This window comes from Mya arenaria, chromosome 1 (assembly GCF_026914265.1).
Source record: "Mya arenaria isolate MELC-2E11 chromosome 1, ASM2691426v1".
Lineage (NCBI taxonomy): Eukaryota > Metazoa > Mollusca > Bivalvia > Myida > Myidae > Mya > Mya arenaria.
In genome coordinates, this window is record NC_069122.1 from 12197723 (window position 1) to 12210620 (window position 12898).

Consider the following 12898-nt stretch of genomic DNA (forward strand, 5'->3'; position numbering starts at 1 on the left):
ATATGTTAATGTAGAAATAATGGTAATTATTAATGTAAATTCAGATAACGTAAACCGGCACGATATAATGTACACACTTACATTTCAAATGTGAATTAAGAGTTTATATCTTAGGTCCGAAGCAAGGTCGCTAGATACGTTTTGATCAGACTCATTTGAATTAATTATACAATATTTTGCATCATCACGAAAAGTCGTGCAATTTAATTTACGTTACACTTTTTTGCATAGATTTAGTCGACCATAAGGAATAATACCTTATTAAGAAGGCTATTGTTCCACTTTATGGCTAAATACCCTTCGTTAAAAACAAAATTTATTTGGTTTAAAGTGTTGGGAGGGGATTTGGGGTTCTTCCACTAAACCACTCGCACCACTATTGGGATCGAACCCACAACCTCTAGGGCGAGAGGGCGGACACCTTCTCACCAGACCACTCTCACCTTTCTTTGGATCGAAACCACAACCTCTTGGGTGGGAGGCGAAAACCTTTACCACTCAAGCCCGGATGGGGATCGAACGCACAAACTCTTAGGTGAGAGGTGGACACATTTATCACTTGAACACTCTCATCCTTGTGGGGATCGAACCTTTTACCTCTTGGGTCGGAGTGGACACCTTTATTACTAGACCACTCACATTTGCGTGGGGATGGACCCGATAACCTCTAGGGCGAACACCTTTACAACAACATCGCTCTCATTCTTGTCTGGATGGAACCCAAAACCTCCTGGGTGGGAGCGGACACCTTTACAGCAAGATCGCTCTCATTTTCGTCTGGATGGAACCCACAAGCTCCTGGGTGGGAGCGGACACATATTATCACTAGACCACTCACACCCATGTGGGGATCGAACCCACACCATCTTGGATCGGAGGTGGTCACCTTTACCACTAGTCCACTAACGCCCGTGTGGGGATGGAACCCACAAGCTTTAGGATGAGAGACGGAGACCTTTACCACTGGACCACTCTCACCCTGGTGGGGATCGAAACCACAATATCTTTGGTGAGAGGCTGATACCTTTACCACTGGACCACTCTCCCTGGTGGGGTTCGAAACCACAATCTCTTTGGGGATATGCGGATACCTTTACCACTAGCCCACTCTCACAATCTCTTTGGTCGGAGACGGACACCTTTACCACTGGACCACTCTCACCCTGGTGGGGATCGAAACCACAATCTCTTTGGTGATATGCGGACACCTTTACCACTGGACCACTCTCACCCTGGTGGGGATCGAAACCACAACCTCTTGGGTCGGAGGCGGACAACTTTACCACAAGACCACCCACATCCGTGTGGCGATCGAACCCACAACCTCTAGAGTGGGGGGGGGCGGACACCTTTACCACCAGACCAAACTCACCCTTGTTTTGATCCAACCCACAACCTCTTGGGTGAGAGGCTGACACCCTTATTGACTTTAAGTGACATATTATATGAAATATAAAAAACAACATATTAATACATTAAAAAATCAATCATTTCAGGAATATCTGAAAAGGAACAAGTATACCAAGTGTTTTAATACCTCATTTCTTATGAAATACGCTATTTCTTTATATCATAATATATTAAAGAGACACTCTTATTCAAAATCAATGCATTCACATGTATAACACACATACATTTGGAATTATAAACCTTAAACTACTTACTAAATAACGCATTTATGGAAAATATAAATAACTGATAACACGTATTTTACCGTATATCTATCTAATAGCTGAAAAGTGCTAAAATATTTATTGTGATGAACTATCGACTTATATGGTATAAATACCGTGTTTTCTGCACCATTCTTTAAAATTAAACTCGGTATTCTTCAAAGGAACCATTGTTTGCGACACATTTATTCTTTTTGGTATATTAAAAATGTTTTAATTGTGGTAAACCTTATTTGGGAGTAAGAGTGCATCTTTAAACAGTTCAGTAGTATTTCGCATAATTATTAAGAAAGTGTAAAATTTATATGCGCTTGGATTCACCCTGTATTATATTTCACCAGGCACTTTACTTTGCTATAAATAAAGTTTATATACCAGTGGTTTTTTTAGGAATTAGTTTTACCGCCTGTGCCTTGCAAATTGGGGAAAAGGTCGACTTTGGGAAATATACAAAATCAGGCCAAAATAGCTAATTTAATGGAAAATATAGATGTTTTAACTTTTTTATGCATACATTATGCTGTGAAAAAAGAAAGTCTTGTCAAGATTTTGTTTATATTTCAAGAAATTCATTGCTTATTTATTCATTAGCCTAACCTGCATTTATCAAATAGAGAAAAAAATACATGTTTTGGGGAAAATGGACAGTTTTTCGCAAGGGGAAACAGCCTTTAGAAGGCAGTAAATTGCAGCAAAAATTCACTGTATACAAATACGTTTTCGATGGACTTTTAAATAATAACGGTTATTTATAGTTATACAAAAATAAAGATAAATTAAAAAACTGTTAGATCTTATAACATATGTCATGTTATTGTTATTTTATTTTTGTCAAATTGCATCAAAAGCACGTAAACATATATAACTCGCGTTCGAAGGCCGGTCAGTTGCAACTGACTGTCCGAATAAACTTGTTTTCAATCATTTATTTATGTTATTTACCGTAACGCTAGATTTTTTATCCACCGCATTGTCAACACGCCAATTCGTTAAATTAATCAACGCCGATGAGTTACAACCTAACAACCGCTATTTCATCTTCCGATGACATTTTATTACGTTCTCTTTTAACACGATCGCTAATCAAAGACATTTTTTACAAAAATGACTTTGTTGATCAACAAAAAAGCTTTGGTCAACTAAGAACGAGTTTCGAGTCAGTAGTTGCGGGCAATAGTGACTAGTTTCATCTAGTTTATCTCAATAGTTTATTGTTCTTAAACAATTCAGTTATTTTGGCGTGAACATTGTTGTTTAAAGCAGTGCCATTAATATAAATTTTTAATATTAAAAATGGTTAAATTTATAAATTGGTATTCATACAACAAAGCAATATTTTTTTTTATTGTTTTAACTAAGCTGAACACAGAAAGTGCTATGGAATTATAACCCCAGACAGACAATTTTTTAAGAACTTGTTGTTTTGCATTATACTATGTTGTGTTAAATTTAAAATAATTACTCTAAGGTAACATTTAACGCGCTCATTTTGATATCGATTATCTTAAACAATTCGATATGTTTAATTAAATAAAACATTTATTTCAAATACAGTGATATGCGATTGCATATTAAAACACAGTGATATGTATAATTTCATTATACACCATGTGTAATTATAAACATTTCACGATGGCTTACATCGCATTGTTGTGGATAACTCTGAGTATGCTGATAAGCAATGTGGCTGGAAATGGGCGAATGTTGGTTCCCCCTCAGCGCTCAAGTCTGTGGCGTGAACCGGCTTACTATGGAAGAATTGATGTGTTCCGGAACTACAATGACCATACTCTCAACTGTGGGGGTTACTGGGTGAGTTGAAGGATCTACATATCTATATAAATAAGACAGGTGTAGGCTGAAATGAATCACTCTGGTATCCGTTTCCTGGGTAGAAACTAGAACTGGCCCAAACACACAAAATACTTAAGTCAAATCTCAATCTTAATCTCATTTCATTTTTCCAAATTACAGTATGACATTATCAAAAATGACTAATGTTTTACTATTTTTAAAAGCACATTCCCACATGCATTATGTTGATAAACATGATTGCTCAATATTCTAAAAAAAATATTTCTACAGCACAAAATGTACTTGAGTAAAACTCAAAAATAATAAATTGGACGCAAGTACAATCTTTGCTCTCAATTTATTTTTCTATATAATATTTACCTTTTTTATCAACATAATAAATGAGAGAATTCCATTTTAAAAAGGGTAATATTTACAATTTTGAATCATAGGATGCTGTAATTATTTTAAAAAGAGTTGAGACTGAGACTGAGATTGAGATTTGACTTCAGTATTTTCGTGATATTGTGGTCAGGTCTCCCCATTTTGAGTGGCCACACGATTTATTAATGATGAAATAAACTTAAATTATATGAAACTTAAATATGTTATTCGTAGCCTCTAAGACTAAGCATAAGTGTACACACAAATACACTTATTTATATCATTTTTTTTCAAATTAAAACTAAATTATTATGAAAAAATATACATTGGATTTATTGTTTCATCACGTTCCAGTGATGGAAGTGACATACTTATGTTATTTGATCACTTTAATGAATATATTGTAAATTACCCCGCAACAGTAGTTTTAAAGTGACATTCCTATTCAAAATCCATACATATACATGTATAACAAACATCAATTTTGAGTGAGAAACCTTTAACAACTTACTAAATAATGCATTTATGGAAAATACTCATTACTGAGAACAAATTTGTTGCCGTGCATTTAATAGCAGAAAGCGCAAAAATATTAAATGATTGGTGAATAGTAAAAGATTTACAGATGTCTACTATAGTCTCATTAGGTAGAAATACCTTGTTTTATGTTCATTTCTTTCAAATTTAACTTGGTATCCTTCATAAGAATCATTGTTTTCGACATTTATTCACCCCTTTTGGAATATTAAAACAATATTATTAATTATGGTAAATCTTATCTGGGAGTAAGAGTGCATCTTTAACCATTTGCTATAGCATTGGTGCAGTTATTCTTATTGCAAAAACATCTAAATAAAAGCGCTATGGCCGATATGTATAAAGCGTTGAAACAGCTTTATGACGTTCATAGTAACAATACAATAAGCCGTCTTTATGCAGTATTACTACGATAAAGTATTGTGATAATATAAAAAAAATCATTAATAAATAACAATCATAATGATGTTTATACTTTTTTTTTAAATGTCCATTTCCATTTCCATTCATAAACACTTAAGATTGACTGGAAAATTACATTGGCAACAATGGCGTAAAAATAGTAAAGTTTGCACTAAACAAAATAAAATGTCATCTTTACAGCGTTTGTTTGAAAACGAGGGCCGATGTGGCGTTTGCGGGGATTCCTGGGATAGCGAACTTCCACGCCCAAACGAGGCAGGCGGATTATACGCACGAGGTATCATCTCACGCAAATATTCCACCGACCAGCGCTTCATCTACTCTGTTATCCAAGTCACGTCATCTATCGGAGGATACTTTGAGTTCTATATTTGTCCAAATGATGACGTTACCAAGAGGGTAAGCAGAGCTTGCCTTGACGAACACCCGATGCAGGTGTTCAGCCCGGACGATAAACCTTTAGGATACAGGTATTTCGGTTCATTGCACTTGCTACTTATTAAATATATTATTTATCATTTGATGACAAATGGCTCTCTGACATTTAAACTTGGTCTTCTCCGGCAAGCTTCGAGATAGACCTCATAATTAGACTTAAAAAAATGGTGAATTGACATTTCAACTCGGCCGGCCTTCTCCGGCAAGCCTCAGGAAAAACCTCGTAAACAGGCTTAAAGAAATGGTGTACTGACTTTTCAATTCGGCCTTCTCCGGGATAGCCTCGGGATAGACCTCGTAAACAGGCTTAAAGAAATGGTGTATTGACATTTCAACTTGGTCTTCTCCGGCAAGCTTCGAGATAGACCTCGTAAACAGGCTTAGAGATATACAAAAATATTATCAGGCCACCGGCGATCAACTCAGTTACCATTACGCTAAGTGGACACATTCGATAAAGACAACAATGTACTGAAATTAATAATTTTGATTGATTTTAAAGTACGCTTTGGATAAAGCTTGATACTTTACGCAATGTGTTCTATTCAATATGAACCATGGCGGTTTAAAACATATACAACACGTTTTCAATATAGGCGCCCTCGTGATAGACTAATTTTAACGACCTGTATTATTTACGAGGTAATATAATTATGTTGAATAATAGCCGAGGTGTTCAGATTGTTATAAAAAAAATTCTAAGTTCTTTCTGTATTTTTACTTTGGCTGTCTACCTGTTTGGCTTTCTGATTCTTTTGCCATCAAATTAATATTACACTAATAAACTAAAAACCTCAAACTCAATAATCTTACAGTTAATCTAGACAATATCTTACCCAGGTATTCATACTGTTTTGCAGTTATTTCCCAGAAATTGGTGAAGGGAATGCTGGGATAGTGGAACTAAAGCTGGAAATACCACGTGACCTAGAGTGCAACCAATGCGTACTACAGTGGAGATGGCATGGTGGTATGTTATTAACGATATACAACACCAATATTTGTAATATCATTTATCAGTTTGGATGGTTTAGAGCAACAAATCGAGATCATGATATCGTCAAAATAAAATTTTGTCGTTGAGTGTTACTTTCCGTATTACTTAAAGTGACACTTTTATTCAAAACCAATACATACACATGTATGGCAAACATCAACTTTGAGTGATAAACCTTTAGCTACTTACTCAATAATGCACTAATTTGGAAAATATAAATTACTGATAACCTGATTGTAACTGTGTATTTAGTAGCAAAATTATTATATTTTCGATGAGTGCTAAAAGACCTGTGATCTACTATCGTCTCATCAGGTAGAAATACCGTGTTTCTGCACCATCATTTAAAGTTGAATTCGGTATCCTTCATAATAACCATTGTTTTCCACATTTATTCATCCTCTATATGGATATATTAAAACATCTGTATTGATTGTGGTTAATCTTATTTGGGAGTAAGAGTGCACCTTAAAAGGTCTTTTCTGTCAATCATCTTTCTGTGTAAATAAAGTGCCAATAGCAATATTGAATATTTAAGTACATTGAACTGTAATTGGTTTGCTATAATGTTATAACATGATTTGCACGGTCAACTTTATTAGTAATTGTGTGTACAGGACAACATGACAAAAACACATGGTCTGTAACGTACTATACAGATGACTAATAATGTATATCATGTGTTTCCGATTCGAATCGAAATACCGGCCCGACGGCCCCCGCGTTAGTTGGAAATACCTAAAACATCAATTTGTTAAAAAAATGCGTAGAAAACGTAACGTCAAATAGTTTATCTCGAAATCGCGATTTTAACGAGTATTTGTTTTCATATTATGAATAAAGATCACCCGATCGTCCTATATTGAAGAGTTATACTTTTCTTTCCATGATCGAGTTAAATAATTAAAAAGTGGCGCGTTGTTGCTAGTAACACATCTAGCAGACGGAATTTCAGCATACCCGATTTAACCGGAAATGCATATTCTGTGTGCATAAAAATAAATTCTAAACATGGTAAACAGTTAATGTGGTTGTTATAACATTTGAATACTTAGTTACATTCCTTGGTTTGTATGTTTCAGCTAGCAACTATGGGGTTTGCAAAAACGGTCGTTGGGCGAAGGGATGTGGTATCCAGCCGGAAATATACAACTGCGCAGATATTGCGATTCTTCCGGAAGTCACCCAGAAAAAAACAACGATGTCCGTTAGCCGCACACGCCCACAGACCACGACTGACCAACCTTCTACCACAAAACAACCAATACCAGTGACCAGTGTTCAGACATGGGTGCAGACGGTAAACAGTAGGCCGATTTCAAGTAAATCTTCGAATGAATCTACTATTACATCAGAACCAGAACCAAAAATAGTTCACCGTACAACTTCTACCGACCCAACCATAACCACCATAACATCAAAATCGGTTTTGCTTGATAGTAATGGAAAACTAGCGACAAAATCTACAAATCGATCGATTGCAAATACAGCATCGAACAAATCAACAAGTAATACCTCTACCACAAAATCAACTAAAACTAAGCAACCAATTTCACATTCATTTAATCACTCAAGTGAACAGACAACTTTGTTTATACAACCTCGGATTCCTAGTTCAACATCGGACCAGTCCACAGCTACTACAACTAACAAACCCACTTCCACTAGTCAGTCAATTAAAGTGACACTTGTTAGAACAGGGACACAGACGACAACATTTATAAATATACCTATGACAAGTACGTCATCGACAAAATCAACAACATTTTCTATTTTGTCCAACACATCCCCCGAGACTAAACCACAAATACCAGTGACACTTGAAAACACCAGAGCACAGCAAACACCATCTACCCATCAGCCGATTTCAAGAAACTCCTTGAATGTATCTATAATCGCTTCGGAACTAGAACCACTCAAAGATGACCGTGAAAAGTCTACTGACACATACTCATTCACGAAGCAATCATCATCAGTGACCAAAGAGTACACAGATACACCAACAAGTACCTCTACGCTTCCATTTAAAACATTGGACCTATCCACTAATACCACGGAAGAAGAATCGCTTGTCTTTGACACTACTACATCAACTGGCACATCAACTAGCACATCAACTGGCACATCTACTGGCACATCAATTAATACATCTACTGGCACATCAAGTGGCACTTCAACTGGCACATCTACTGGCACATCAACTGGCACATCTACTGGCACATCGACTGGCACATCAACTGGCAATAAGCAATCATTGACTCGTAATGTTTCGCAGACACTTGCATCTGCAAGGCGGCCTATTTTCAGGACAACAGAACCAATGATATTGTCCCGTTCCGAAACAACTGACCTTCCAACATCCAGTATGCAATCCATACCTACGAGTTTTGATAATGCAGGTAGACAAACGAGTACAACTATGTTTACGACGAACATCCTCACAGGTATATCCACGTCAACCCCTAGCATTGGTAGAACAAAGTCTTCACCACCTACAAATTCAGACACTGTAAACGCTAATCATACAGAAACTGCTTCATCCGTTTTGTTGAATGATAGTAAAATATCTTTAAGCAATACAACGGCAGGAAAAATGGTCGGTGAAAGTGAAAATCAAAACGGAATGACCACCGAATCGCTTCCAAACACCAATGGCTATGAGGATCTTAGTACATCAGATTATTTTTATAATGATATTTCAACCGCATATATTCCAAAATCAAGAACGACACATAACGTGTCTTCACAATCTATTGTCGATACCACTGTACACAGCAAACACATCACTACTGACAAAAGTACATCGCTAACGGAAAACCCATTTGACTCGGTTAACGTACGTCCCAAAACGATGCCCAATAGCCTTCGACAAGATGTAACAACCGATGCATCTAATGCAGTTGTTTCAAATATAACACAAGGTATCGTTTCAGCTGAGGAGGGAACAACATTTTTCTCTTTACTAAACACATTCAATAAGATTTATTTTTCAAATGGAACTACCACCTCAACCAATGCAGAAACAATGTCTGCATCACATATGTCTTCGACAGAAGTGCCTACCACATACAATACGTCGATTCAGAGTAATGCGACAGAGCCAAGTGATTTTATGAATGAAACGGATTCAGTGTTGGCCGTAGCAATAATGGCTGCTGATAACGAAACGTCAAATCATAAGCTTACGGGGATAATCAACTCTAACGCAACAGAACAAAGTTTAGACATTGTTGCCTCGATGAATACGACCAGACCAGCAAACGAAGGTGTATATAGTAATGTGACATATCCAACAACAAAAGTGTTAGATAGGGAGACACGACAAAATGCAAGCGCAACAGCACGGGTGATTCATACCAACACTGAGAAGAGCACAAATAAAATACCACCAAAAATTAAACCAACTATTGGTACGGTGAGAAAAATCCTTGAAGGTATGAATCAAACATTACAAACCCGTTTATCTGCTGGAATAGTAAAGGCGTCCTCTGTTCAACAAACGGATGACTTAATACAGTCTACTTTGATCGATGTCCAGGCTGTTATTGAACAAATAATTGGAAACCATACTTCGGATAATTCATCTTTCGATAGTGATATTGACACTAAAGGTACAACTTCTAAACTAAAGGTCGACTCCTCTAAAACCACATCCTCATGGATTCCATCCGCGAACGCATCTTCTACAACAAGAACGACAGCCGAAGAAAGTGTCGGACTAAGAGAGAAAACTACTCAAACAACACAAATAGTAATGGTTTTCAATGAAACAAATAACACAAATTCAACTGATGAAAGCACTGAAGATTATCATCTTCAAACAACTACTGCAAACGATACAATCCATGATAATGGTTCTTCAACAGACATGGCAACAGAAAGCCACACAAAAACGGTACAATCATCGACTGAAAGTGGCAATGCAATTAAACAATACACAGATGAAACTATACACAAAGGCAATTATACAACATCGTCAAATTTGCCAAGTATTAAAACCCCGATGAACTTACTTAATAATGTTGATTTAGAGGCGATTTTTTCACGGAATACAAACGATTATCAGGCTATTCAAACTCAGTCACCATTGAACCCCACAAAAGTAGCAAATGATATGGAGTTTAATTTCATAATGCCTTTTATAAGTAACCTAACGAGAAATGACACCGACAAATCTATGAAAGAATTTACCATTGACCTCTTGCTTGATGCACTGACAGAACTTCAAGTATTGAGACCGCTGCTCGTACAGCGATTGGCGTCAACAAAGACCCAAAATGCAAACAAAATAAACAAATCAGATTCCGCTCCTTTAATCACAAGGATTCCAACAAGTTCCAAAGGACACAGTAGCGAATTCATATCTAACTTCACGATAAGCAAAGACCAACAAAATTCAAATGCACCAAAAGCAATTGAAACTATCTTATCTCGTTTCAAAGCGTTAACTGACAAAGTAGGCATCTCTGTATCGCTAAACTCCAACGGTAGTGCAGAAAACTACATTGCCGGTATCACCTCAAAAAATAAAACTGAAGTACATAATCTGAATGATGACGATTCAACGAAAGAAAGGCTCAGCAGTGTTGTACAGGAAATCTCTACTCCTCCCGTTGATACAAAAAACATTCTGAGTCGTCCTTTAGACACTGTAAAACAAGACAGCGAAGGGAACATTAGTACAATTATCAACACTGGGTCCAGTCTAGAAGTGGGTACAACAAAAGCGACCACTGCTTTTACATTAAACGGAAACACGTTCAAACCTTCCAGTGGAATTTCAATAGTTCCACAAAAACAAAACAAGACAACTGTCAGCGTCGCATACAGCATACCATCCGCAGAAAATGATCTTTCCACTTCTACTAGAGTAAAATCTATTAAAAGCAACGGACGTGGCACGTCTGCTTTGAAAACCACGGGGTCACTACGAAATAAAAAGAAGACAAGAAAACTTAATGAGTACATGCCAATTTCGGGATTAGTCAGTGGTATCAATGTTGCAACATTGTTCCCCATTGGAGACAATTTCGATATCTACTTTGGAAGAAATGGTGAGAAAGTCAATTACAAAGAATCGCAATAAAATAACGCATATCATCATATATATTGAAATTACATTCTGATGTTTGTACTGTAATGAATATTACGTAATCAATGTGATTGAATAAAAAATGTAGAGTTCATTGTTTTCGTATTAGTTGTGAATAGGTACTTTCAACAAACCAACCAATGATTCAGTAATAATCTAATGAAATATGAAATTATATTTGAAAATTAAAGATAAGGTTTCATATATACTAAAATGTACCATATAACAATGTTTTGCTGGTGAGTTATTAAATTACATTTTGTGTGTATAATGTAAATAAAATATAACCAGAATTTAGAAGTGTTTTTTCAAAGAAAATTCCAGACACCAATGTTTAGACTTCTAGAAGGCTTCTGTTTAGATAGTCTAACATGAATATGTTCATCAAAGTAAAAGTGAATTCTGCATTTTTTTTCGAGTTTGAACGCGAATGACACATGGAAGTATTTTTAATTCATAACATGTAAAACATTTCAATAACATCATGTCAAAAAATGAAAAATCGCCATAGTTTGGGTCCGGTTTCCGTCATCTTGGATCGCTAACGTCAATGCGTGAGTTGAGAAACCTTTGTTTATATATTTCTAAAAGTATAATCTGATTATTGTTATTATTAATATTATTATAATAGTTATTATTATCATCATCATCATCATCATCATCATCATCATCATCATCATCATCATCATCATCCGATAACAAAATGGGTCATGTGATCAGAATAATCTTCAATTCGTTGCCATATAAAAAATAAATATTTAAACTCGTTACGGAAAAGTTTAGAATAGCTCTAAAGTCAAATGAGCTTAACACGATAGTGCATTAAAATTTAAAAAAAATGCATCAACTTATATTGTGCGCTTTTATGCTTAAATGATAGTTTTACATTTTTCTTTGCAGTTGGAAAATAGCCTTTTTACCCAAGTTTTCTTGTTGTGACATACCAGGCAAAATGTTGATTACTTTCAAGAGTCAATACTTGTATCTAACTAGTTTATACCCTCAGTAGACTCGGGTTCCAGTAAAATGTTGTTTCACTGACCATTCTTAGACGGTATCGCATCATTTAACGGTGAAGCAATTTTGATGAGAGTGTAGTTACAGTTACAAGTTCTTGAAATAACAGAGTTATCTGACCAATATTAACATCATTTAACTCTATATACACGTATCGCAATGAAATGGTGCTTAAACTATAGTTCTACATTTATTTAGCATTCGAAAACTAGTAATGTACCAATTAATGCTTCTTGTTATTGTAAACTGCCTGTAGGTAAATAATATAAACTTGTCCATTTATTTTTCTTACACTTCCTTATTTGTATCACCGTGCACATTATGATATTGTTTCAAATTGGTTGTATTGAGGACAAGCCGCCAGGCTACGAGTTATTCCCGAGTGTGTGTAAACCACGTGATAAATTACGTCATAAATGCTATATCGGAGAGCATCATTTTGCTTTGAATAAAGACCAAAAATAAAGACAACTTTAATTATTTTTCTTCACCATTTTTAATGAAACAAAGGGCATTCTATTCCGCTTAATGAGCCCCGCCTTT

The 12898-nt window shown here is 35.8% G+C and overlaps 1 protein-coding gene across 1 annotated transcript; it reads left to right on the forward strand.

Moving 5' to 3' along the window:
• Positions 1–19: 19 nt before the first annotated feature.
• On the forward strand, positions 20–11332 carry LOC128223024 (serine-rich adhesin for platelets-like). The gene is made up of 8 exons (XM_052932297.1): positions 20–34; positions 672–707; positions 1290–1317; positions 3367–3485; positions 4992–5281; positions 6110–6219; positions 7329–9680; positions 10467–11332. Exons 1-8 carry the CDS (start codon positions 20–22, stop codon positions 11330–11332), a joined length of 3816 nt encoding a protein of 1271 aa, XP_052788257.1.
• Positions 11333–12898: the final 1566 nt, after the last annotated feature.